At 42.4% G+C, this 23,540-nt stretch overlaps 1 protein-coding gene across 1 annotated transcript in view; it reads left to right on the top strand.

The window, feature by feature from the left end:
• The window catches only part of Lamb1 (laminin subunit beta 1), a 66,282-nt gene that overhangs the window by 18,010 nt on the left and 24,732 nt on the right, over nucleotides 1-23,540 (top strand). The window contains exons 8-20 of the mRNA XM_048415625.3: nucleotides 954-1,074; nucleotides 2,364-2,552; nucleotides 2,850-3,029; nucleotides 3,152-3,264; nucleotides 5,158-5,237; nucleotides 14,535-14,670; nucleotides 16,178-16,336; nucleotides 17,257-17,384; nucleotides 17,555-17,678; nucleotides 18,438-18,642; nucleotides 19,527-19,670; nucleotides 19,849-20,080; nucleotides 22,844-23,007. Coding sequence (XP_048271582.3) covers nucleotides 954-1,074; nucleotides 2,364-2,552; nucleotides 2,850-3,029; nucleotides 3,152-3,264; nucleotides 5,158-5,237; nucleotides 14,535-14,670; nucleotides 16,178-16,336; nucleotides 17,257-17,384; nucleotides 17,555-17,678; nucleotides 18,438-18,642; nucleotides 19,527-19,670; nucleotides 19,849-20,080; nucleotides 22,844-23,007 — 1,975 coding nt within the window. The remainder of the gene's footprint in view (nucleotides 1-953; nucleotides 1,075-2,363; nucleotides 2,553-2,849; nucleotides 3,030-3,151; nucleotides 3,265-5,157; nucleotides 5,238-14,534; nucleotides 14,671-16,177; nucleotides 16,337-17,256; nucleotides 17,385-17,554; nucleotides 17,679-18,437; nucleotides 18,643-19,526; nucleotides 19,671-19,848; nucleotides 20,081-22,843; nucleotides 23,008-23,540) is intronic.

Raw genomic sequence — 23,540 nt, 5'->3', positions numbered from 1 at the left:
TTATATTACAGTAGCTTTAAAGAAATTATTCTTAAATATCTAGCTCAAAACTATATTGCATTTTAAAAATTATTTAGTGTGTGTGTCCTCACTCATGAGCCACTGAGTTTATATGGAGGTCAGGCACAACTTGAGGGAGTCAGTTTCTCTATCCATGTGAATACTAGGGATCAAATTTAGGTATTCAGGTTTGGTAACAAAGGCCTTTACCCACTAAACCATCTCACAGACCCTAGGTTGGTTTTGTTGCTGTTATTTTAATTCTTAAATAATTACTTAAAAATAATTTATTTTACATTATAATTACATTATTTTCATTCCTTTCCTTCCTCTCAAACAATCCCATATGTGTGTGTGTGTGTGCGTGTATACACATATATATATATATGTTTATACTTGTATATATATATATACACCTCCTTGCTCTCTTTTAAATTTATGGCTTCTTTTTTCATTAATTGTTGTTACATATATGAATGTGTGTATGTGTGCAGACATACATACATATGTACATATCCCTGAATACCTAAGTACAACCTATTCAGTCTATATGTTACTTATATGTGTGTTTTCAGGGATAATCATTTGGTATTAGATAATCAGTTGGTGTGTTCTTCCCTGAGAAAGACCATTTCTCCTGCTGTAAGCATTTCTCAGTTGCCTGCAGTCCCTTAAAAAAAATTTCTTAAGTTGTTAATTTTTCTCATCTGGATTCTTTGTGTAGATATTCAGTTGACTTTCTATTGTACCATAGAAACTATTCCAGAAACAAGGATAATCGCTATTGTCTTACATGGATAGAAATTGCTTAGTTGGGGAAAGAAAATAAAAAGAAGCCCTCACTGGTAGGAGCTAAAGATGTGTGTGAATGATTCTATCTTCTGCTGACTGTGGAAAAAGTGTGGCCGATTGTGTGTTTCTGACTTTGCTTCTCCTGGGTTGTAACTTCCCAGGTTCATGGACACTGCATGTGCAGACACAACACCAAAGGCTTGAACTGTGAGCAGTGCATGGATTTCTACCATGATTTGCCATGGAGACCTGCTGAAGGTCGAAACAGCAATGCCTGCAAAAGTAAGTGTCAGTGGGAAGGGCCGTTGGGATCCGCTTTCTGGGGAGCTACTTTTACAATGAATGTGTTTACAGAGGGGAGGAAGATAAGGCCATCCTCTTGACTGTGAGTGTTCCAGAGCAATAATGTGTATGCATTGAGTTAAATTAATAATAATTAGTATGTCTGGCATTGACTTGGGAAAACAGCAATGGTGTCCATGACATTGCATCTGCTTTTAAGACAAGAGGATAACAGGACAAATGAAAGGCAAATATAGTTTATTTCTGGTGTGGATTTCCCCAAAGGATCATGTGTTGAATGCTTGGTCCCCAGTTGGTGGCACTGTTGAGAAGTAATTGGGTTTCCATGCCACCAACTTGATCAGTAGATTAGTCCCTTGATGCGTTCCTTGCTGAACCTAGGTTTACTAGGTTAGGTCCAGGAGAAGGAGGCAGGACTCAGAGGTATGCCTCTGATGTTGTTTCTTGCTCCTAACCTTGTCTGGTTTGTTCTGCTTCCTGACTGTCTTGAAGGGAGCAGCTCTACTATTCCATGCCTTTCTGCCATCGTGTTCTGCCATCTTATCACAGAGCCGGCAACACCAGAATCAGCCAGCTGTAGCGTATAACCTCCAAAACTATGAGCCAAAGTAAAGCCTTCCTCCTTTAAGTTGTTTTCACCATAATAAAAGAAGTCTGCCTTATTTTTCAAATATGAAACCCAAAAAGATTTCCTAGGAATGCATCATCCAGCATGTCCTTCAGAATAGTAGAAAGCACTGCAATCAATTCTACCTAGGGTGGTGCCAAAGGTACCTTCAGTGGAACAGCACCCTTCTTCTATGTTGATCATCACTGAGAAAACAGCCAAGTAAATCAACTAGGCTGATCTCAAACTCAGCTCCTCCTGCCTCTGCCACCACAGTGCTAGGATTAAAGGTGTGTGTCATCACGACCTGGCCTAGCAATCTTAAAGTTGCTAACCTGATTTGTGGTTTCCACCAGGATCAACAAGGGCTATATCCTTTTTCATGACTAGAGCCTTCTCACTGGTTGCTGTTTTGCTCAAACTCAGTCCCCACTTTGTTAAATGATCTTCCTTCCTGTTACCTCCATCTTCAATTTTTAAACAGATTTAAAAGTTTTGTTCTTGCTAGATGGTGGTGGCGCATGCCTTTAATCCCTGCACCTGGGAGGCAGAGAAGGTGGATCTCTGTGAGTTTGAGGCCAGCTTGGTCTACAAGAGCTAGTTCCAGGACAGGCTCAAAAAAAAAAAAAGTTTTGTTTTTGACATTGGTCTTGTCATACAGAATGCAACTGCAACGAACATTCCAGCTCATGTCACTTTGACATGGCGGTTTTCCTGGCCACTGGGAATGTCAGCGGGGGAGTGTGTGATGACTGTCAGCACAACACCATGGGACGCAACTGTGAACAGTGCAAACCATTCTACTACCAGCACCCCGAGAGGGACATCAGAGACCCCAGTCTCTGTGAACGTACGTTGGGAAATGTCATTTATAGGTCCTGTTTTGTTTATTTGTTTGTTTGTTTGAATCATTTTTCATGCAGAAAAGTTTGTTGTCAATATACTCCTCTTGGAGCTCAGACTCTGAGCAGCATAGCCAGCATTGCTAATCAGTTGCTGTCTAGGATGCGGGGAGAAACATTTACTTGCTAGTCAAACCTTCTTAAGTTCTCTTTGACTGGATTTGGAGGGTGGAAGAGAGTATATGTGCTTACAAAAAACTATGGCCTAATTTCTGATGCCTTTAACTTGGAGTTGTTCTTCTCAGCATGTACCTGTGATCCAGCTGGTTCTGAAAATGGCGGAATCTGTGACAGTTACACTGATTTTTCTGTGGGTCTCATTGCTGGTCAGTGTCGGTGCAAATTGCATGTGGAAGGAGAGCGTTGTGATGTTTGTAAAGAAGGCTTCTATGATTTAAGTGCTGAAGACCCATTTGGTTGTAAATGTAAGTCTGTTTGGACATTCTCCAGGGACATAGTTCCATTTTACATTGAAATTGTAAAGCTAAACCATAGCTTTGGACTCACTTGGTTTGTGTTTCTTTGCTTTATTTTGTCTTTAATAAAGCATGTGCTTGCAATCCTCTGGGGACGATTCCTGGTGGGAATCCTTGTGATTCTGAGACTGGGTACTGCTACTGTAAGCGGCTGGTGACCGGACAGCGCTGTGACCAATGTCTGGTAAGTAAACCTTAATCTCTTGGGATAGAAGTTAGTGAATATGACATGTTTGTTTTGTTTTTGATGTAGAGTCTGAGTATATACTCAAGGCTGGCTTTGAACCCACATTCTTCCCAACCCTGCCACCCACGTCCTTGTATGGTATGTGTGTACCACCATACCTGGAAAATAAGGAATGTGTCTCCTGTTGGGAATTTTACCATTATCCTTACAAGTCAATGCTAAGAGACCAATGAGAAAAGTCAAAATGAGGATTCAGAGTGAGTTATTTGACAAACCACAGCAAATAACACTTATGAAGACAAGTGAACAGTTTTTAAAAGTCACAGTGCTAACTGCTAGTGAGGACACGATGAGCTGAGACTTCTTAGTTGCTAACAGAAATGCAGGTTGACTTATACTGTAAAAGGTGTTTCAGAGAAATGTCTCAGGAGCTAGTAAAAATGTCCATATTCCTAACCTAGTAACCTTACTTCTGAGGCGTCCAATGCCATCCTCAGAGAATTGGACAAAGGTATATCCCTCTCAAGATTCATTCTGTCCTTATTAATTATGGCAGAAGACCTGGAATCAACAGTGGGAAGGTAGTTATGTGAACTTGGGGATTTCCATACAAAGTGATATCAGTTCCTGTGGAAAATGACACTAATGCAAGGAAATGTTTGTGTTGTTATACTAACAGGCAAACCAGAATAAGACAGCGACTTCATGTAGGAAAAAATTTCATCAAGACTAAAAAAATCTAGAGGAAGTACACCACTAGTAGTTCAGTGGAATAGTATTTTTTTGTGAAGTGGGTGCTGGGCATTGAACCCTCTACTTTGCATGTGTTAGGCTCTAACAATGGACCTCAGCTCTATCTAGCCCTGAGTGGAAGATTATGGGGTTAGTTAACATATATTATCTTATAGCTTCTGTGACATTTTAATGCTGTTTTTATTTAGTTTTGCTTAGAGGACACCTGCCCCATACATCCATGTATTTGCAATCCCTAAGTGTGTGTGCTTGTGTAGAATCCTGAGATGCTTAATAAATGTCTTGAAGTCTGATTTAAATTAGTAAATCTGAGTAGATGAACCTCTGCTTGCTTTTGAGATACAGGGGATCTCTGTTGTAAGGAGGCTACTTGTTTATTTTCTGGCTGCCCAGACTCCCAAAATAACCACACAGAAAATCTATTAATTAAATCACTGCTTGACCAATTACTTAACCATATTGCTAACTAGCTCTTACATCTAGAATTAACCCATCTCCATTATTTGCTATTTTACCATGAGGTCCGTGGCCTACCAGCAAGGTTTCAGCGTGTCTGTCTCTGGCAGCTGTTCCATGGCTTCTTCTTGATTCCGCCCTGCTTTCTCCCACCATTCAGTTTAGTTTTTCTCACCTAGCTCTGTTCTACCCTATCAGACCAAGCCAGTTTCTTTATTAACCAATGGTATTCACAGCATACAGAGGGGAATCCCACATCAGATCTCTGTATGAAGAGACCTGGCATTTGCCTTTCATTTTATTAGAGAAGAAGTTCTTGTTTTCTGCTGTGTCCATGAACACAAATCCTAAAGCCTTTCCTTGTGGGACTTGTGACAGACTGAACTGAAGGAAATGTAAAGACGTGCCGAATACTTTCCATAATTGTTCTTACTGCCAGAGCCATTTGAATGAAGAAAATTGATCTCTGTACTGCTTGCTCAGAGCAGGACAGCACTTTCCCTCAAATGACTCAAAGATGAGTGTGTGTGTTTTTAACTAAGAATATTTCTACCCTCTGTCTGTTTTCATGGTTGAAAGAAATGCTTGGAATAACCAAAGCATGCTGGAGCTTGTTCTTTGCTGAGTCTCTTGTACAGTCAAAGGAACCCATCTTTGCATGTTTGATCTTTTGTTCTGTAGCCACAACACTGGGGCTTAAGTAATGATTTGGATGGATGTCGACCTTGTGACTGTGACCTTGGAGGAGCATTAAACAATAGGTAAGTGGAATCTCATTTGCACTCTGACCCAGGTGCCAAGGAAACTCGTGACTTCTGGAAATCTGAGGTTTTGTTGCCTCTTAAGAAAGGTTGTAAAGTATGTTCATCCTTGGTTTGAGTACCTGCTAATCATTTGTACTGTGGTCTCAGTGAGTTCAAGGGTTGTTATCATGCCAGAAGTTAGTATGTTGGCCTAGAGGTGGCTTAGTGTTTGCAGAGGAGCCAAGTTTGATTCACCCGTGTCACTAAAAATGCATGGAATTCAAGGCTCTAACACTCTATTCTGGCCTCCACAGGCACCTGAACTCACGTATACACACACGCACATACACACACATACACACACACAGTATACATGTACATAATTAAACACTTTTAAAAAGGATAATTTTTTGAATCTAGGAAATTTATGTCTTGATTTTTTTTAAATAATGCTGTTATTCAGTTTTGTACTTTTATTTCTCCAAACCTTTTAAATTATGGAAGCCATGCATGCCCATAGTTCATAAAGAAAACAAAAGAGTTCAAACAGTTCAAAGAACTAAAAACTGAAATGCAAAAGCATTTTTTTCTCCTGTTTTCTCTTCTAAGTTTCTCCTAAGTAATGCTAAATGTGCCATTATTAGCAACTTCTTGTTGCTCCCTAAAAAGTGAATGCAGGCAGTTATGAGTTCAATATGCCTGTTGAAAGTCGGTGTTATTTTCTTCTCTGTTTTAAAATGATATTAGGTTTTATCTGTTTGGTTTTTTATTTCTTTTTTCTTTCTGTGTATATATTATGTGCATACATGTGGGAGGCACGCTGCGGTTTGACATGGGGAGTGTCTTTGAGTGCTCCCCATCTTCATTCTTTCCAGGCAGGGTCCCTCAGTTAAGCCCAAAGCCCACCTATATGGCTAGTCCTCTTAGCCGGCTTGCTCCGCAATTCCCAGTCTCTAGCATATAGGCTAGGATTCCAGGTGGATTGCCAAGCACTTACTCAGGTTCTGATCCTCTTGCATACTGAGCCCTCTCCCCAGATCCCTATTTATATTTTAATATACAACATCAAAGAGAAAAACCAGTCCATAATTTCTCACTTGCCTTTATTTTCATTTATCTGTATCCACGAGTGTGCACACACCACAGCACACATGTGGAGGTCATTCTGGTGTGTTGGTCAAGTCAGAGGGCTTAATAGCAAGTACCTTAACCCACTGCATCATCTAGCCAGTCCTAAATGTGTTATCCTGAAGCTTGCAAATTTTCCGCTTGTAGAACTTCATCTTACACTCATTCACATCTTTATTTTCAATAACTTTTTTATCTATCAGGTGAAAATGCATGATCAGTTTGGTTATTTTTATCTCCCTTTTTTAAATGTGTTGTGGTGAAGCTTTTTGAAGACATGTCTTGATAAATGCTTGCATCTCTGTAGATCAGGTTTCAGAGATGAAACTGCTAAGCCAGAAACCATACACATTTTCATTTTCAGAGAATGCCATATTGTTTCAGGCGGATTAAACCAGCTGGTTTCCTTTCTGTCTGTCTCAGAAGTGCTGGCTCCCCTGGCCCCAGCTCAGCTGGTAGCAGCAATTTCTTTTTCACTGATTTTTGTTGGCTTTTTGTTTTGTTATGTTATGTTTTGTTTTGTTTTTTCAGAGACAGGGTTTCTTTGTGTAGCCTTGGCTGTCCTAGAAAACTCGCTTTGTAGACTAGGCTGACCTCAAATTCACAGAAGTCTACCTGTCTCCTTCTCCCGAGTGCTGGGGTTAAATGCGTATGCCACCACTGCCTGGCTTTTTCACTAATGTAACAGATAGAAAATAGATTCTCTTTTGGTTAGGAGAATCTTTTCATTTCTTTTCTTTGTAACTTTTAATCTATTCATAAAGTTCATTTATCATTTTAAGTTACTGAAATATGCTAGTTTCCTTTGAATTGATACAACATGTGAATCTCTACAGAAATATATAATGTGTTTAGCCAGTTCTTTTTGTGGGAGTTGAGTTAACCACAGTTGAGTATGAAAAGAACTTTGGTCTCTATCCTTGGACCAAACTCAGAACATCTGGCAGGGAGAGTGTAAGTGACTTCAGGGACAGATGTTTCCTTGTCTCCTCAGTCTTCCCTCAGAGAACATGGTGAATTCATTGAGCAAGCTTCGTGTGCTCAAAACTTGACTCTCTGACAACTTTATTTCCCAACTGCACAATCTGCTGGCAAGGTCTGAGAATGTGTTCTCTTTGGCCTTTTATTTGGGTTTGTTCTGTTCCAGAGTACACTGGGATGCAATACAGCAGATGGCCTCTCCCTCCAGTAGAACTCTGTTCTTAGAAACTCCTGAGGGGAGGCAGCTGGAATGCTCCCATAGATGCAGGAAGACTCCGGTCTGCCATGTATGCAATCCTAATTCCTCCATTCATAGCTGTCACCACCACCCCTCCTAGTCCTTCCTGAGCAAATAAAAGTGACCATCATAATTCAAGAATGTTGGGGTTCCTTTGCCCTACAAGGTCTCTATTCATTTCCTTTTCTCCATTGCACACAGTCTTGGTCTCCATCCTAACCTGTCTTCTAATTCCTCCTGCAAAAACTTCAAACACCAGACTATGTTCATCCAAAAAGTCTGTGAAACAAAAAGTTTTAGTGAGAATTTTAAAACAGGTAGTCCTCTATTGGGAGCTATGAACCCCCCAGATCCTGAATTTCTGGTAAACAACTTGTAATGCTGTCAGCTGCTCTGAGCACGAGACCCTCAGGAATTCCTGATGGCAGGGGTGTGGTTTCTGGTGGGTTTGACTGGGGTGTGACTATCAGTTAAGGATCTCTATATAAGCGGTTCTGGTACACAATAAGCGGGTCATTCCTGTTACAAGGATTCTGGCATCAAGGATGACCCGTGTCTCTGTCTGTGAGTCTTTGTGTGTTTCAGTTTCCAGCCCCTTGCTCGGCGCACAAGCTGTATGGTAGCGCATAGAACGCAGACAGGCGTGGTGCGCTACAGTCCTCCAATCTAGCATGACTGATGAGACCCTGTTTTGGTGGGGGAAAGGAAGCCTTTATAGATACCTGCCAGCCCGGAAGCCCAACAGAATCCTGTAGTGGTTAGTGTTTCCTCCTTCTGAAAGATTTTCTTAGGCTTGTCCGTTAACCTACTATTTCAACTAGGACACTTGCCCATGCAAGGAACCTTGGGAACACGTGCTGAATGGTTGACCTATGGCACAGGAGTATATTTTAAACTTGATGATATTTCTTTGCTTCTCTTTTAAAAACTGTTTTTACACTTTATGTGTGGGGGAGGGTGTAAGAGTACAGTCCTCAGTAAGTTAATTCTCCCCCTCTACCATCGATCTCTGGGTTATCCCAAGCTTGGCACCAGGCTCCCATAACCATTGACCCATCTCACCAGCCCTTTTCTGTGGACACATATTAATAATGCTAGATAAATGTTGATTGAGTAAGAGAACTTGATAAACGAAAAGGTTTCAAGGTGTAGTAACTACATGCATACTTCTTAGGTGAAGCGGTTTCTAAATACGATATCAAATACCTTTTGGTTGCTTTAGCTAGGAACAAAATACTACTAGTACAAAAGTATTTAAAGTGAAAAACACTTCAAAACATTTTGTAGAACTAGCCAAATGGAATCTGAGTTGTACAGTAAAGGCTTTGTCCACCTCTTCTAGTATGTTTTAAATATTTAAAGAACTCAGACTTAATTGTTTTCAGTAATAGAACTAAGCCCAAGATAATGAATTTTTGTCCAGATTGCTTACTTTAATGAATAAACAAGAATTAATGGCAGTGGCTGGTGGATAAACAGTACTTTAAATCAACAACTTTGCAACATCTTTCCAAATGTTCTCAGTTAAATGTCGGCCCTTGGGCCAGCCCTGGGCATCTAACCTGTAGCCCACCATGTATTGACAAGAGCTTTGAGCTCAGTCTTCCCTCTTAGAAGTACATCAGAAGGTGCATACTACTTTCTCGGAAGTTTCGAACACTCTGTTAAGATGAGAGGTCTGAGAATGTGTTCTCTTTGACCTCTTTATTTGGATTTGTTCTGTTCCAAAGTATACTGGGATGCAATACAGCCTGTGGCCTCTTCCTCTAGAGAACTCTGTTCTTAGAAACTCCTGAGAGGAGTAGCTGGGATGCTCCCATAGATGCGGGGAGGCTCTGGCCTGCCACATATGCAATCCTGATTCCTCCATTCACACTGTCACCCCCCACCCCGCCCAGTCCTTCCTGAGCAGATAAAAGTGAGGTTTTTTTTTTTTTTTAAGGGAAGGTGCTACTTTCTCTGAAGTTCCCAACAGTCTCCTGATGTTTGTTTAGCGTTTGTTTACTCTGTATTTCCTTTGGCACCAGACTGAGACTTGAGATGCTCCATCTGTGAGGGTCTGAAATTTACCAACTGTGAAGCCAGAACACAGGTTACTAGACACTTTCATCAGCTCTCTGAATAATTATGATTTATCTAGCTTTTTGTTAGTTGCTACAAGGGATGGACATTAAGGGGTTCTAGAACATCATTCCTTTCCTTCTTGTTTGGAAGTGTAGTTGGGGTGGTGGTGATACTACCCAGGAAGAATGGGTGGTACTGGTCTTCAAGGTAAAGTCGTTCTTACTTGGAATCAATTATGAAAGAGATGACAGTGCTGTGTACAGCAGCTGGCCATGATGAATGGTACATTGTATACTTTAGAAATTTTCATTGTTAATAGAGAAAAGCTGAACTTACACTTTTCCTGCTCACTCATGTGTAACTAAAAGTAATTATATTCCATTAGAACTTTTAATTGTTTGTGTTTGTGAGAAATCTGTGCTAAATAATCTTAACCTTGACCTATTGGGAAACCTAGAGCCTGTATTGACTTTTGATTGCTGCCAGACAAATTACCACACTTCAGTGGCTGAAAACAATATAAACTTAATATCTTGCAGTTTGGTAGGGCAGCTGTCTCTGTCTCTGTGGATTACAGGCAGATGTTGGTGCAGGGTCCTTTGCTTTCGTTGGACAATAGGGGAAAGAGAGTGCTCTCTGTTTATTCAAGTGTCAGATAATTTCCTTGAATCTGTAGGGTGAGCCTGGTTTTTGCTGGCTGCTACCTAAGGACTGCTCCCACCTGCTAGATGCATCCACATTCCTTGATTTCACAACCCACTTCCTTTTTCCTCAAAGCCGTGGTAAGTCCTTGTGATACCAAGGCTCTCTAACCCACTTCTCTGCTTACCTCTCCCACTTTTGAGAGCTCCTGGGATTGGATTGAGTCCACCTAGATAATCCATGATCATCTCACCTGTTCTGGGGTTTCTGCCCTTCATCACATCTACAAAATGCTGTCTACCATGTGTGGTCATGGACCAGTGGGTCCCAGAGAGGATGAATGTGTCTTGTGATGCCAAGCCTCTGCTGCTCAGGGCCTTTATTTTGTCTTGTGTTATCTTTCTGATACTGATTTTAAAAACTCTGTATTCAGGTTACAGGAGAATTTGTAGTGAGAGTGCGAAAAATTGTATAGTATTTCTGACATGTGATTTTTGTTTGTTTGCTTGTTTGAATTTAGACCAGTAAAGAATAGTTACATGTCGTCTTTTGTTGGGGAGGAGCTTGGATTTGGGAATGAGTTTCAAAAGCAGAGTAAAGTTGAACGGCCTCATAATTGTTGGGGGAAGACCTAGCTGGGAGGAAAGAGAGGGTAAAGGTTAAGAGGGGGATGGGCAGGTCAGGTTCTCCCACTTCTTTGCTTTCATCTTTCCCATCCTTTCTCTGCACGTCAGAATCATCCTCCCCAAGTATCAGGGCCACATCTTCCAGGACGTCTCCCTCAATTTTCTCCATCAGGTGAATTACAGCTTCCTATGTATACTCAGAGTGCTACTGGCTACATTTTGTCTTGGTTAATTGCTTTACTGCTTATCTTCCCAGTAAGATTCCAAGTTGTTTAAGAGAGAGACATTCCCCCTCCATCCCTTATTATTTATCCACAAATATTAAGGGTTGTTTCAGAAGCAAGTTGGACTAACATATGAGGGCACTGATGCCAGCTTGCACAGTGTCCAGGGACAGTATTTGTTTGGTAAATATTTGCTGACAAGTACAAAGAGTGTGGCTCGTCTGACAGCACAGGGCTCTATTAGGAAGACAAACACTGTTTTCAGAGGATGAGCTGTGGAGCTGCAGGAAGCCAGACAGAGGCATCATCACCTGGTCTGACAAGGTGACAAGGTGCAGAGAAACACTTAGGGGGCTGTGGAAGCAGGACTCTAGGAAGGTGGGTTGGGTAGTGATGGTTTAGGGAACTGCATGAAATGGTGGCATCATGGCCTAAGATAAGGACAGTGACAGGAGAAGAAGTCTGCTAAGTGGAAAAACACGCTGGAAGAAGACTTAAATGTTCATGTCAAGGAAGAATAAAGTTTTATCTCACACCCTGAGAAAGGATTTAAAATCTGAGCATTTAAGAAGAGAGAATGAGAAGGGGGTGTGAATGATGCTGAGTATTTCAGGAGTGCAGCTGGGAGTGCCTCGCCCATGGCTGAAATAATGGAAATGAGCGTAGCTCTTGGGGTGTTTGAGCTGTGAGGGTGAAGAATGTCTGTGGGGAACTGGTACAGGCATGGGATGCTTACAAAACATTAGTGTGGAATTGAAGCTCCACTCAACAGTGGCAGTGATTCCAGTCTGTCACTAGACTTGTGGTCACAGGGCTGTCAGAAGCAAGGTCCTTCTAAATCCTTCCACATGATCATGTCTTCCTGGGATTATTGCTCATTTAGAATTGTGCCGCCTAGGAAAGACAGACTCAAGGGTCTGCCAGTATATCCATCTTCAGCAGTTGTTTCTAATGATAGTGGAGAGCTAGTTACCTTTGTTGATTCATTTGGCTCCCAGTAAGCATCTGCTGTAGTGGAAGTGGGTCCATATGATACAATGTCTGATGGCTGAATTTCTGAAAATGACAGTTGGTGGTGGTCTAGGCCAAGACTGCTGGGTCCTAATTAGAACAGGCTTTCCCTTCCTGGAACTGGTTCTGTAGCTTTAAGAACTCCTATTCCTTTGGGAGAATGGCTTGCTCCTCTTCCAAGGATATCACTTGACAACAAGCCTTGACCTGTTCCATCTTCTGGAGTTGCAGCTTGCCTGAAGCTTGATTTCCCCTAAACTTCAGGCGCAGGGCTTAAGTACCATTGTAAATCACATCTTGACTTTTAGTGGAGTGAAAATGGATGCCTGAAGCCAGGTGTGATTCAGTCTGAAATCCTAGCAGTCAAGCTGAGTTAGGAGGATGGCAAATTCCAGGCTAACATGAGCTATTTACAGAGACACTCATCTTAAGAAAAATAAAGTCAACAAAGGATACATGTATTTGGGTTTTACCAGACTCATAAAATGATAGCCTGGGAAGAAACAAAGAAATATATCAGAGCGAAAGATAAATACCTTAAAGTTTATACAGTTGCATTTATTACCTAAAATAATAATATATAGTAAGAATTTATCTATATTAAATCCTTTTTCTAACTTTTGTTCACTGTTTTTTTATCCATTGTTTACTGAATGTATTTCCTGTGCAGAGCACTAGGCCTGGGTGAATATGTGGGCAGTTGAGGTGTGAAGACCCAGCTGGTGGATAGAGATCTGCTTATGATTATGATAAAGGAAAAAGCAAAGGTTTTATGTGCAAGTAAGGAAGAATCACATTCTTAAAAAGGATCCATTGACAGTGGTCAGGGAAACTAAATAAGCCTTAGAAGTTGGTCTAGGCTCTGAGAAGCAGATGTGAAGGCTCAGGGCCTCCACTTTAAGGAAGTGACAAAGCGTTGTAAACAGTATGTGCACAGAAGCAAGGCAGTGGCATGAAGAAGGAAGTCTGAACTATGGAATGGGGGCTGGTGGTCAGGAACTGCCCCAGCAGGGGAGCTAGATCATCCAGGCTAGCTGATGATCAGCCTGAACCCCAGGAGGAATCACAGTCACTAGGCATCTGAGAAGCTGCAAGTAGTGCAGTGTGATTGGGGAGAACTGGGGAGACAGACAAGGGCCACACTAGAAGGCATAGCATGCCTGTCCATTGTGCCAGGAAGTCACATGGTGGATGCCTTCTAGAAAGGTTCTGAGGGGCAGCTGTGTGGAGGAATTTTGTTAGGTTCTATATTTGACAAGGATTCTGTCTTAATTAGTGTTTCAATTGCTGTGAAGAGACACCATGACCACATCAACTCTTACAAAGAAAACATTTAATTAAAGCGGCTTGCTTACAGCTCAGAGGTTCAGTCCATTATCGTCATGGCAGGACATGACAGTGTAAAAGCAGGCATGGTGCTGGAGAGGTAGTTAATACTTGTTGATATGGAGGCAACAGGAAGTAGACTATCTCACTGGGCATGACTTGAACATATATGACACCTCAAAGTCTGCCTGCACTATGGCACACTTCCTCAAACAAGACCACACCTACTCCAACAAGGCTATACCTCCTAATAGTGCCATTCCCTTTGAGGGCTGTTTTCTTTCAAACCACCATAGATACCACTTAGAAAACTGTCACCTTTGCTGGCTGAGAGAACAGCATGGCCACTGGGAGGGGAAGGGCACAGTAGTTGGCTCTCCATGACTCTGTGTGGGGTGGGATGCCATCAACCCAGTAGAGAACACAGGAGGGAGGTAGTGATGCCTCTTTGGATGGGTTGTTCCGAGGAAACTTGGAGAGCTGAGTTAAAAATGTCCTTCAGGGAGTTGGCTATTTGGGTCTGAGGTCAAAAAAGAGTTGTAATAAGAAGAAAAGCAAAATAGGGCTGGGAAGACGGCTCAGTGGTTAAGAATACTGACTGCCTTTCTAGAGGAACTGAGTTCGAGTCCCAGCACCCACATGGTGGTTCACAACTAGATATAACTGCAGTTCCAGGGAATCCGGTGCTCTCTGCTGGTCTTCTCTAGCACCAGGCATGCATGTGGTCATATGTATATACATATAGGCAAAACAGTCACATGCATAAAATAAAGTGAAGAGGGCAAACAGTGTAAGTAAGATTCCAAAGCAAGAAAATTTGTGATGTTTATAGGAAGTCTCAGTGTGGTATAGAAGGAGCATAGGAAAGAGAAGAAACTGAGAAGACCAGGCTGAGAATACTCAGGGTCATGTGTTTAGACGAAGTTTGGGATTCATTTACAGGTATTATTTTCCCCCATATACTTAATTTTTTGAATGAAATAAAATTAGATTGCCCCATGATAAATTTGATATCTAAATGTAAGAACCTGCCTGTGTCTCCAGTAAGCTCTGATGAGCTGTGCTTCCTCCTCAGCTGTTCAGAGGACTCTGGCCAGTGCTCCTGCCTGCCTCACATGATTGGGAGGCAGTGCAATGAGGTGGAATCTGGTTACTATTTCACCACCCTGGACCACTACATCTACGAAGCCGAGGAAGCCAATCTGGGGCCTGTAAGTAGGGGAGTTTCTGGAAGCGTGGTCGAGCAGCACTGTTACGGGCTACACAAGCTTTATAACGATGTCATTTAAGAAGTATTTTTGTAGATCTTGTCAGCACAAAGTAAGGGTGGGGACATGCTATCATATTTAAAGGTAAGTCAATATGGAATTCACAAGTAGACTTTGAAGAGTTCTCTAATAAGGCTTTTGATTGGTGTGTCTACAAGTATAAGTATTTTCCAATATTCTCTAATTTGTGCTTCAAAATTATTGTAGATCTGTCATCATGAAGACTCAGACATATTTCACTTACTACCCTAAACCTTTCTGTTAAATTTATGTCTGGCGCTTAAGTGTAACTGATTGGCATACATGGAACCAGGGTATTTTTTCCTGTAGTAAGAGGGCTACTTGTTTCCCAGCTGCCCAGCAGCTTAGACCCAAAAATAATCACACAGAAACTATATTATTTAAAATACTACTTGACCCATTAGCTCTAGCTTCTTATTTTCTAACTCTTACATCTTAATTTAACCCATTTCCATTAATCTGTGCATCACCATGAGGTCGTGGCCTACCAGCAAAGTTTCAGCATGTCTGTCCCCAGAAGTGGCTCGATGGCTTCTCCCTGACTCTGCCTCCTTTCTTCCAGGATTCAGTTTAGTTTTCTCCACCTAGCTCTGTTCCCCTATAGCTCTGCTATGGTCCCAAAGCAGTTCCTTTATTAACCAATGATATTCACAGCATACAGAGGGGAATCCTACATCATTTCCCCACATGACTTTCTGCCTTGAGCATTCTCACAGCATGGCTTCTGACATCCAATAAGAAAGAAACAAGCTGCCAGAACTCTTAAAATTCTAGACTGTCATCCCCTAATATTCTGTCAATCACAATTCCCTGGGCCAGCATTGTTTACAGGGAGTGAAACATTGGCTGTGTCTCTTGGCAGGCAAAACTCCTCACAGACACTAAGAAGGGCTCAGTATGGCCATTTTTGGAGATGACTAGCCACAGGTTCTCTGTAACAACTGTGAGCAGTCCACCAGAGTGGAGTCATCATTTGGGGTGATATACTCGCCAGTGTATCACACTCCTGTTTGTGTACTTGTCAAGAGAGTAGTGGAGGAGGAGAGCGAATGAGCTGCACTAGATACAGACCTAGCCATGCAGAGGCTTGTGGAGTACCTCAGCACTCCTAGAGAGGCTCGGAAGCCACCGTGTTCTTTCCTTTGCTTATCCACTAATTATGTTAAGTGTGGTATATCCCAAACTTTTGAATTCCATCTCCCTTGTCCCAAGACAACTCCAACCATAAAAGTAAAAGCATCTAATTACCTGTTTATGTGAGAGGGGAAAAAAACAAACACACACAAACCTAAAAACAACTTACTATCTTCAGGGCAGTTGTAGTTAGGAGACAGACGATAGTCAGTTTTGAATTACTAGACTTCTTTGGCTGTGAAGGGTAGGTGAATTCCATTCTTACAAAGAATAACTAGTGTCATTGTGTCCCCAGGGAGTCATTGTGGTGGAACGGCAGTACATTCAGGACCGGATTCCTTCCTGGACAGGACCTGGCTTCGTCCAAGTGCCTGAGGGGGCTTATCTGGAGTTTTTCATTGACAATATACCATATTCCATGGAGTATGATATCCTAATTCGCTATGAGCCACAGGTAAAGAAAGCCATCAATATACATTGTGTGGGGACTTGAGAGGGCTGTTACTAGAAAAAATTTAGTCCTAATAGGTACTAGAATGTTCTGTGAAGATGAGTTTGCATTGACATAAATACTAGCCACTGGTTTTTCTAACCTTCTCTGTGTGCCTTTTTAAATCCAACTTCTTATTCAGCAATCTCCTGTTAGGCCCTTAACCTGGCTAAATTAAGGAGGTGATGTTTGTTATCAAAAGTTATCCTCCCCACTGAGGCCTGGTTGCCCAATGGCTGGTCCCCCTAGTGTAGTGAAAGGCCAGAGGTGACATCATAACAGAGATAAAGATGGGAGATGTGTGTGGAGGCACTGAGCCAGGGCTTCTAGAGTATTTCCTAAAGACTCAGCTCCAGGCCTTACAGCATGAGTGTTAATCTTTAAGTGGTATTTTTTTTCTTTAGAGATGGGGATCTTGTTTTGTAGCTGAAACTAACCATGAGCTCAAAGTCCTTCGTCTCTTCAATGCTAGGATTACGATGTGAGCCAAAACATGCAGCACATAAGTAGAGTTTTGATAAAATGGTTCAAAGGGAAGAAAGAAGAGATGAAGGAGGGGCCTGCTGAGAATCAGTCTTAATGCTAGAAAGGATACGATCAGAGGTGTGCTTGGGAAAAGTGCCAGGATGAGGAAAGGCTTCTGGACTGTGTGTTGAGCAGAAGGTTGCCATTACATGAGCTTCTTGGCAGTAGACAGCAAAGGCATGTTGGAAGGAGGCAGGTTTTAGGGATGGAGCTGGTCAGTAACAGAGGAAGTGTTAGGGATGGGAAAGCAACTGTGTGGTTTCTATTGAAACTTAGCCACAGTGGAGAGATCTTCCAAACTGAACTGAGTGCAGTGGGCTAACACAGAAGTTCCTTTCGTTCGTTGTTTCCTGTTATAGCTGCCGGACCACTGGGAGAAAGCTGTCATCACCATCCAGCGACCTGGAAAGATTCCAACCAGCAGCCGATGTGGTAACACCGTTCCTGATGATGACAACCAGGTGGTGTCTTTGTCACCAGGCTCAAGGTCAGTGTGACAGTGGGGTCCTACAGACTGAGTCACCATTTCAGAGGGGGGCACTGGCTGTGGAAAGTCTTCTGTCGGAACGGTCACCAAAATAAGCTTTTGTTTTACTTCCTGTTATTATTGGAAGCTTAAAAGTTGTTTTCTGTTGTTTCTCTCTTGTCTTGGGGCAGATATGTCGTCCTCCCTCGCCCAGTGTGCTTTGAGAAAGGAATGAACTATACAGTAAGGTTGGAGCTGTCCCAGTACACAGCATCTGGCAATGATGTGGAGAACCCCTACACACTCATTGACTCAGTGAGTGCCAGGTTCCTGTCCATATAAGAGAGCCTAGTAGAAAGTGCCCAGCTGCTACCGAAGTTTTGTGTGGAGAGACAGCTCTGAGTAGTAAGGCAGAATGGGCCCTTTTTGCTTCCAGAGTTTCTTTATTTATAGCTGTAGGGTAAACACTCAGCACTCAATTTTGGATGAAAAAAAAAAAAACCCTCTGACTAAAACCCACCAGTCCCTGAGCACAAAATCCCACCAATCTCTGGGCTCACTCCAAGCTCAGGACTTGAAATCTCTACCCTGGAAACCTCCCCTCCCCCCCCAAAAAAAGCCCTATATAAGCATGACTCCTGCTCCGTTCCCTGCTGCTTCTCACCCAAGCAGATGCAGCCAGTTCATGTCTTTCCCAATAAATCTTTGTGAGGTTTGTTGAGTGCTGTGACCTTGTGGTAGTCCTTGGCTCCTGATTGCCAGGATTCTTCCCTTTCCTTCAGAGCTGTGACAGTTAAAATAGCATTCCACCTTTCTCGGAAGGATGTGTTCAAACCGTTTCCCCACAAATCTGTAAACTGCTTCGGTAATGGTTATTTCAAAGCCCACCTATAAAGTTTATCTCATTTTCTGAGCAGAATATTTACGACAGGGAAGGTTTCTGCTTTATGTCATGAGTGTTATTAACTTCTGTTCCAAAAGCAGAAGGCTGTGGGGTTTTAGCATGATTGCTTGCTATGGTTGATAATGTGGGCACCTTCATGAGGTCGTTGTGTTTTTCTTCTTCCCCCATAGCTGGTTCTCATGCCCTACTGTAAATCTCTTGACATTTTCACTGTTGGAGGCTCGGGAGATGGGGAGGTCACCAACAGTGCCTGGGAAACCTTCCAGAGGTACCGGTGTCTGGAGAACAGTCGGAGTGTGGTAAAAACACCAATGACAGATGTCTGCAGAAACATCATCTTCAGCATTTCTGCCTTGATTCACCAGACAGGCCTCGGTAGGTGTCACTTGAGCAGCTACAGAGTCTGCAGGGTATATTTTGCCCTAGGAGGTACAATGGGGTGCATGCCTGTGCTTCCTTGTGACATAGCATGAAGGAAGCAGTATCTTACTTTAACCTGAGTTTGACTTTATTTTAACAAGTGATTTAGTTTAGTTTAGTTTAGTTTAGCCTGGTGTGATATTTGAACACTTTTAATCCCAGTGCTCAAGAGGCAGAGATAGGCAGCTATCTGTGAGTTTGAGGCCAACCTGGTCTACATAGCAAGTTTCAGGACAGGGCTCTATAGTGGAACCTTGTTTCTAAAAATAAAATAATAAATAATAAATGCTTTTGTATTTTAGCACCATCAAAGATGGAACCTGCATTACAGAAATTTTCGAAGGGGGTAAAGAAATACCTCAGTAGTTAGGAGTATACACTGCTTTTGCAGAGGAATCAAGTTCAGCTTTCAGGGATCCAGTACCTCTGCCTCCGTGGGCACCTGCATTCATGGACTCTTACCTAACAAACATACACATAATCAAAAATAATAAAAATAAATCCTAGGTATACATGAGTGGTGACTAGACATAGTATGTGAGGATGTAGCCTGCCTATAGGCTATGGACATTTCTCTAGGAAAGGTTAGACCAGCTTCCAATGGTCACAGAGGTTTAATATTGGCAGATATTTGAGCTCTTAATGACGTCCTGCCTACAAAACCTGTGTTGATCTGCCAAGGCAGCTGACTTGTTCCCTCTCAGTCAGCACAGGATGAAAAGTTTTTAAACTGGAATTTTCAGAACTAGAGTAGGAAAGGGGTCGGGGAGTGTTCAGGGTGAGACAGGTGTAATGTTCTACTCCTGCCATCAGCCTAACCGTTGCTCTTTGCCCTGCAGCTTGTGAATGTGACCCTCAGGGTTCTCTAAGCTCTGTGTGTGACCCCAACGGAGGTCAGTGTCAGTGCCGGCCCAATGTGGTTGGAAGAACATGCAACAGGTGTGCACCAGGCACCTTTGGCTTTGGCCCCAACGGATGCAAACGTAGGTGTATCACAGATTTTGTAATGAATTCCGGGATGGTCCTTGGGAATTCCCTGACTTCCGAAGGCAATGCTCTGCTCTGAGCCTGATGACATGAACCCTAGATCACTATGGATCAGGGCCGTGCACATGTGAAGGCATGTCTATTTAATGAGTTCTTTGTTTGCCTTGTCTGCAGCTTGTGACTGTAGTCTACAAGGATCTGTGAATGCTTTCTGCGATGCTGTCACAGGCCAGTGCCACTGTTTCCAGGGCATATATGCTCGGCAGTGTGACCGGTGTCTCCCTGGGTACTGGGGCTTTCCCAGCTGCCAGCCCTGTCAATGTAACGGTCATGCTGAAGATTGTGACACGGTGACAGGGGAGTGTCTGAGCTGTCAGGACTATACCACTGGTCACAACTGTGAAAGGTAGGTGGGCACCGTCTCATGAAAGTAAAGATAATACATTGGGCATGGTGACTGTCACACCTACAATCCCATTTCTTGTGGGGCAGAGGCAAGAGGACCAGGAGTTTAAGGCCAGCCTGGGCTACATAATGAGACTTTGTCTCAAAAAAAAGAAAATGACACCATCTTTGGCTAAGTAAAAATTATCTTGGACAAACCACAGAATTAATCTTTTGTAGGCTCCAAATGGTTCTTTCATTTTTGATCATCCCAGCGTTTTCTAAAAGCTCACTTGTTTATCTAGTACAAGTGTAGCTCACACCTAGTTTGGTGCCAGAGCTGTGGTGATCACAACCACCTGAAGTCTGCTCTTTGAGAGTTGCCTGGCAATTCAGCCTTGGATAGAGGAAACTCCCACATTGACACTTTTTGGCTTGGATAAGAGTTGAGAAACATTCTTCTCTAGTTCGGGTCAGAGCAGAAACCTCATCCAAGTGGGACTATTCACTTCATAGAGCTTTGTTATTCAGAACATTATATGCACTCAGTTTCCTGGAGACATTAAATGTACAAAGTAAAACTATTCTCCAGTTAGCAAATGTTAATTGAATAATTATCATAGATACAAGGCACACTAGGTAGGTGCCTTAAGGTTTTTATTGCTGTGAGGAGACACCGTGACCACAACAAATCATATTAAGAAAACATTTAATTGGGAAGAAAAATGGTATGTGTGGATGCTCTAAGGTATTGCTGTGGTTTGCTTTCTTTAGCTATAGCAAGCACATGACCAAAAGCAATGTGGGATGTAAAGACTTATGTGGCTTATACTTCCAGTTCACAATCCTTCTTTAAGAGAAATCGGTGAGAACTCAAGGCAAGAACATGAGACAGAAACCATGGACAGATGCTGCTTACTGGCTTGTTTCTAGCTTCTCATGCAGGCCCACCTGTCAAGGGTGGTACCACTCACAGTGGGCTGGGTCTTCAAACATCTATTACCCATCAATAAAATAACCACAGACATATCCACAGGCCCACTGGGGACAGTTGAGGGTCCCTCTTCCAGATGCGTCAAGTTGGCAACCAAGATTAGCCATTGCAGGTATCAAGGTGTCGATGAAACAAACTCAAGTGCTAGTGTGGTAGTGGAGAATGTGAAGGTCACAGTGGCTACGTCTCTGAACTGGTTCTAACCACAAAACTGTGCTGTAGAAAAAAAATAAGAGTCACACAAGAGTGAAAGGAGGTGGGAGATAGAAGGTTAGCATGAAGAGGAGAAAACAGAGGGTCCAGGAGGCCCTCTGTTTATCTTGTAAGTGTTTCCCACATGCCAATTCAAAAGAGGTGTGATGGGATGCACTTACGAGAATGTCCAAAAAGAGCCTTGGTGGCCATTCACAACTAGCCTCAGATCTTATTTGAAAAGGATGTGGGAGAAGGGAAAGACTGAGGATGAGGATGAGGTTTGCAAAACACTTCATCTCATCATTTGAGACTCTGCTGTCTAGTGTGAGTAAATTTCTCATTCTGTACCATATCCCCAGGCGATCAGAGTTTTAATCCTTTTGATCTAAAAAGAAAGTGGTCAGATTGCTCCTGCATGAATGAGGTATACGCTACAAAGCTGTTGGAAACTTCCTCCGCTGCTCTTAGAGAAAAGTGCTTGTCACTGTAGACATTCTCAGCACATAACTAGGGAACATGTTCTTGTACTATTTCTGCATGAAATTAAATATATAGTTAATGTATAGAGCTTTCTTCTATTTCTTCATTTTCCTCCTCATTTGAAAACTATTGCCCCATCTCAAAACAAAAAGCAAACACAACATATTGAAGTAGAAATCCTTGAAGGTGAACTGCAGGCCCAGCTGTGCTTCTAGGTGCTTTAAAACTGTGGGAGAATGAATAAGAACTTCTGTATGTGCAATAGCCAGGTTGAACCCAAAGCTCCTTCAAGCTTTTGCTTTATATGGGAAGTAAAAAGCACCCTAGTTAACATTTACTTTGAGGTCAACAGCCTGGCACAGTAAGGTAATTCCTTGCTCAAAGTTGGGAGGCTGAGTCAAAATTGAGGCTCTTTATCTAGGTGCACAAGCATTTGCAAAGCATTCAACCCTCACAGATCTCCAGTCTTAAAAATTCTGGATGTGATGGATTTGAAAGCTATGAAGGATTGGAGCAACATAAAAGATGAACTCAGGGGTCACAGCTGTAGAGCATCCCTATCAGTGTTGTTGGGTAAAAGCTGGATTGCAGGTTAGATCCATGACCATGGTTATCTTGCTAACTGTATCTCCTCTAGCACCCCATCTTCATCCCATCCTCCATACTCACATACAGGCTAAGAAGAATAAGCCATGCAGACAGACTGACTCCTTAAAGCAAAGAGAATGTAAAGCCAAGTGTCCAGGGCAGGTAGGCAGCCCATGGGACAGTGAGGTCCACATTGGAAACTATTTCTCTGAGTAACAGTTGGTGAAGATCATCACACTCATCCAAGGGTATCATCCTAAATACATTATCTTGCAAGTGTTTCCCGTATCAGCTAGCTTCAGCACCACCAGGAACCTTGTAAATCGAAATACTTGGTTCAGGAGCCCAGCAACCTATTTAAACAAAGTTCTTCATGGAATTTTAACTAAAATTTAAGAATGTCTGTTGCTGCTCTGAAAAGGTCTTTGGAATAGGAGGAATGGGGAATTACATCCTCAAACAGAATACAGTTTCTAAACCTATTCTTATGACTGGGTCAGGGCTCACTGTCTTCTTCACCCACCGCAGGTGCCTGGCTGGTTACTATGGTGATCCCGTCATTGGGTCCGGAGATCACTGCCGCCCTTGCCCTTGTCCAGATGGTCCTAACAGTGGACGCCAGTTTGCCAGGAGCTGTTATCAGGACCCCATTACTTTCCAGCTTGCATGTGTTTGTGATCCTGGTTACATTGGTAAGTCATACACACACCGTAAGAAGCAAAGGAGATGGGAGAAGATGTGTCTAAGTTCATTATTAGTGAGAAAAAGATGAAGAGTGAAGCAATAAAGTTCACCTTTACAGTCCTTCATTAAAACTTAAGGGATTCAGGAGCATATGGGGAGTTGATTTGGTGTGCAAGATAATGGAGTTAAAGCAACAGGATCTCCAACATTTGAATACATAACAATTCTTAGGAATACTTTCTCAGTTTTAAGTGAAATAAAGATTAATAATTTACTTTTGGGGGGGGTGTTTCCAAGACAGGGTTTTGCTGTAACTTTGGAGCCTGTCCTGGAACTAGCTCTTATAGACCAGGCTGATATCAAACACACAGAGATCTGCTTGCCTTTGCCTCCTGAGTGCTATGATTAAAGCACACCACACCACCCGGCTGATAAATTTACTTTTTAGTTTTTTCTTCCCATAACTTAACCTGCAGTTAGTGTTTGGAAGCCATGCGGTGGCCCTAGGGTAGGCTAAAGAAAAGATCGTCTGGAGAAAAAC

This window comes from Myodes glareolus, chromosome 11 (genome assembly GCF_982192425.1).
Source record: "Myodes glareolus chromosome 11, mMyoGla1.1, whole genome shotgun sequence".
NCBI lineage: Eukaryota > Metazoa > Chordata > Mammalia > Rodentia > Cricetidae > Myodes > Myodes glareolus.
Note: the sequence above shows the minus strand (reverse complement) of the source record. Positions and strands in the feature narration are given on the sequence as shown.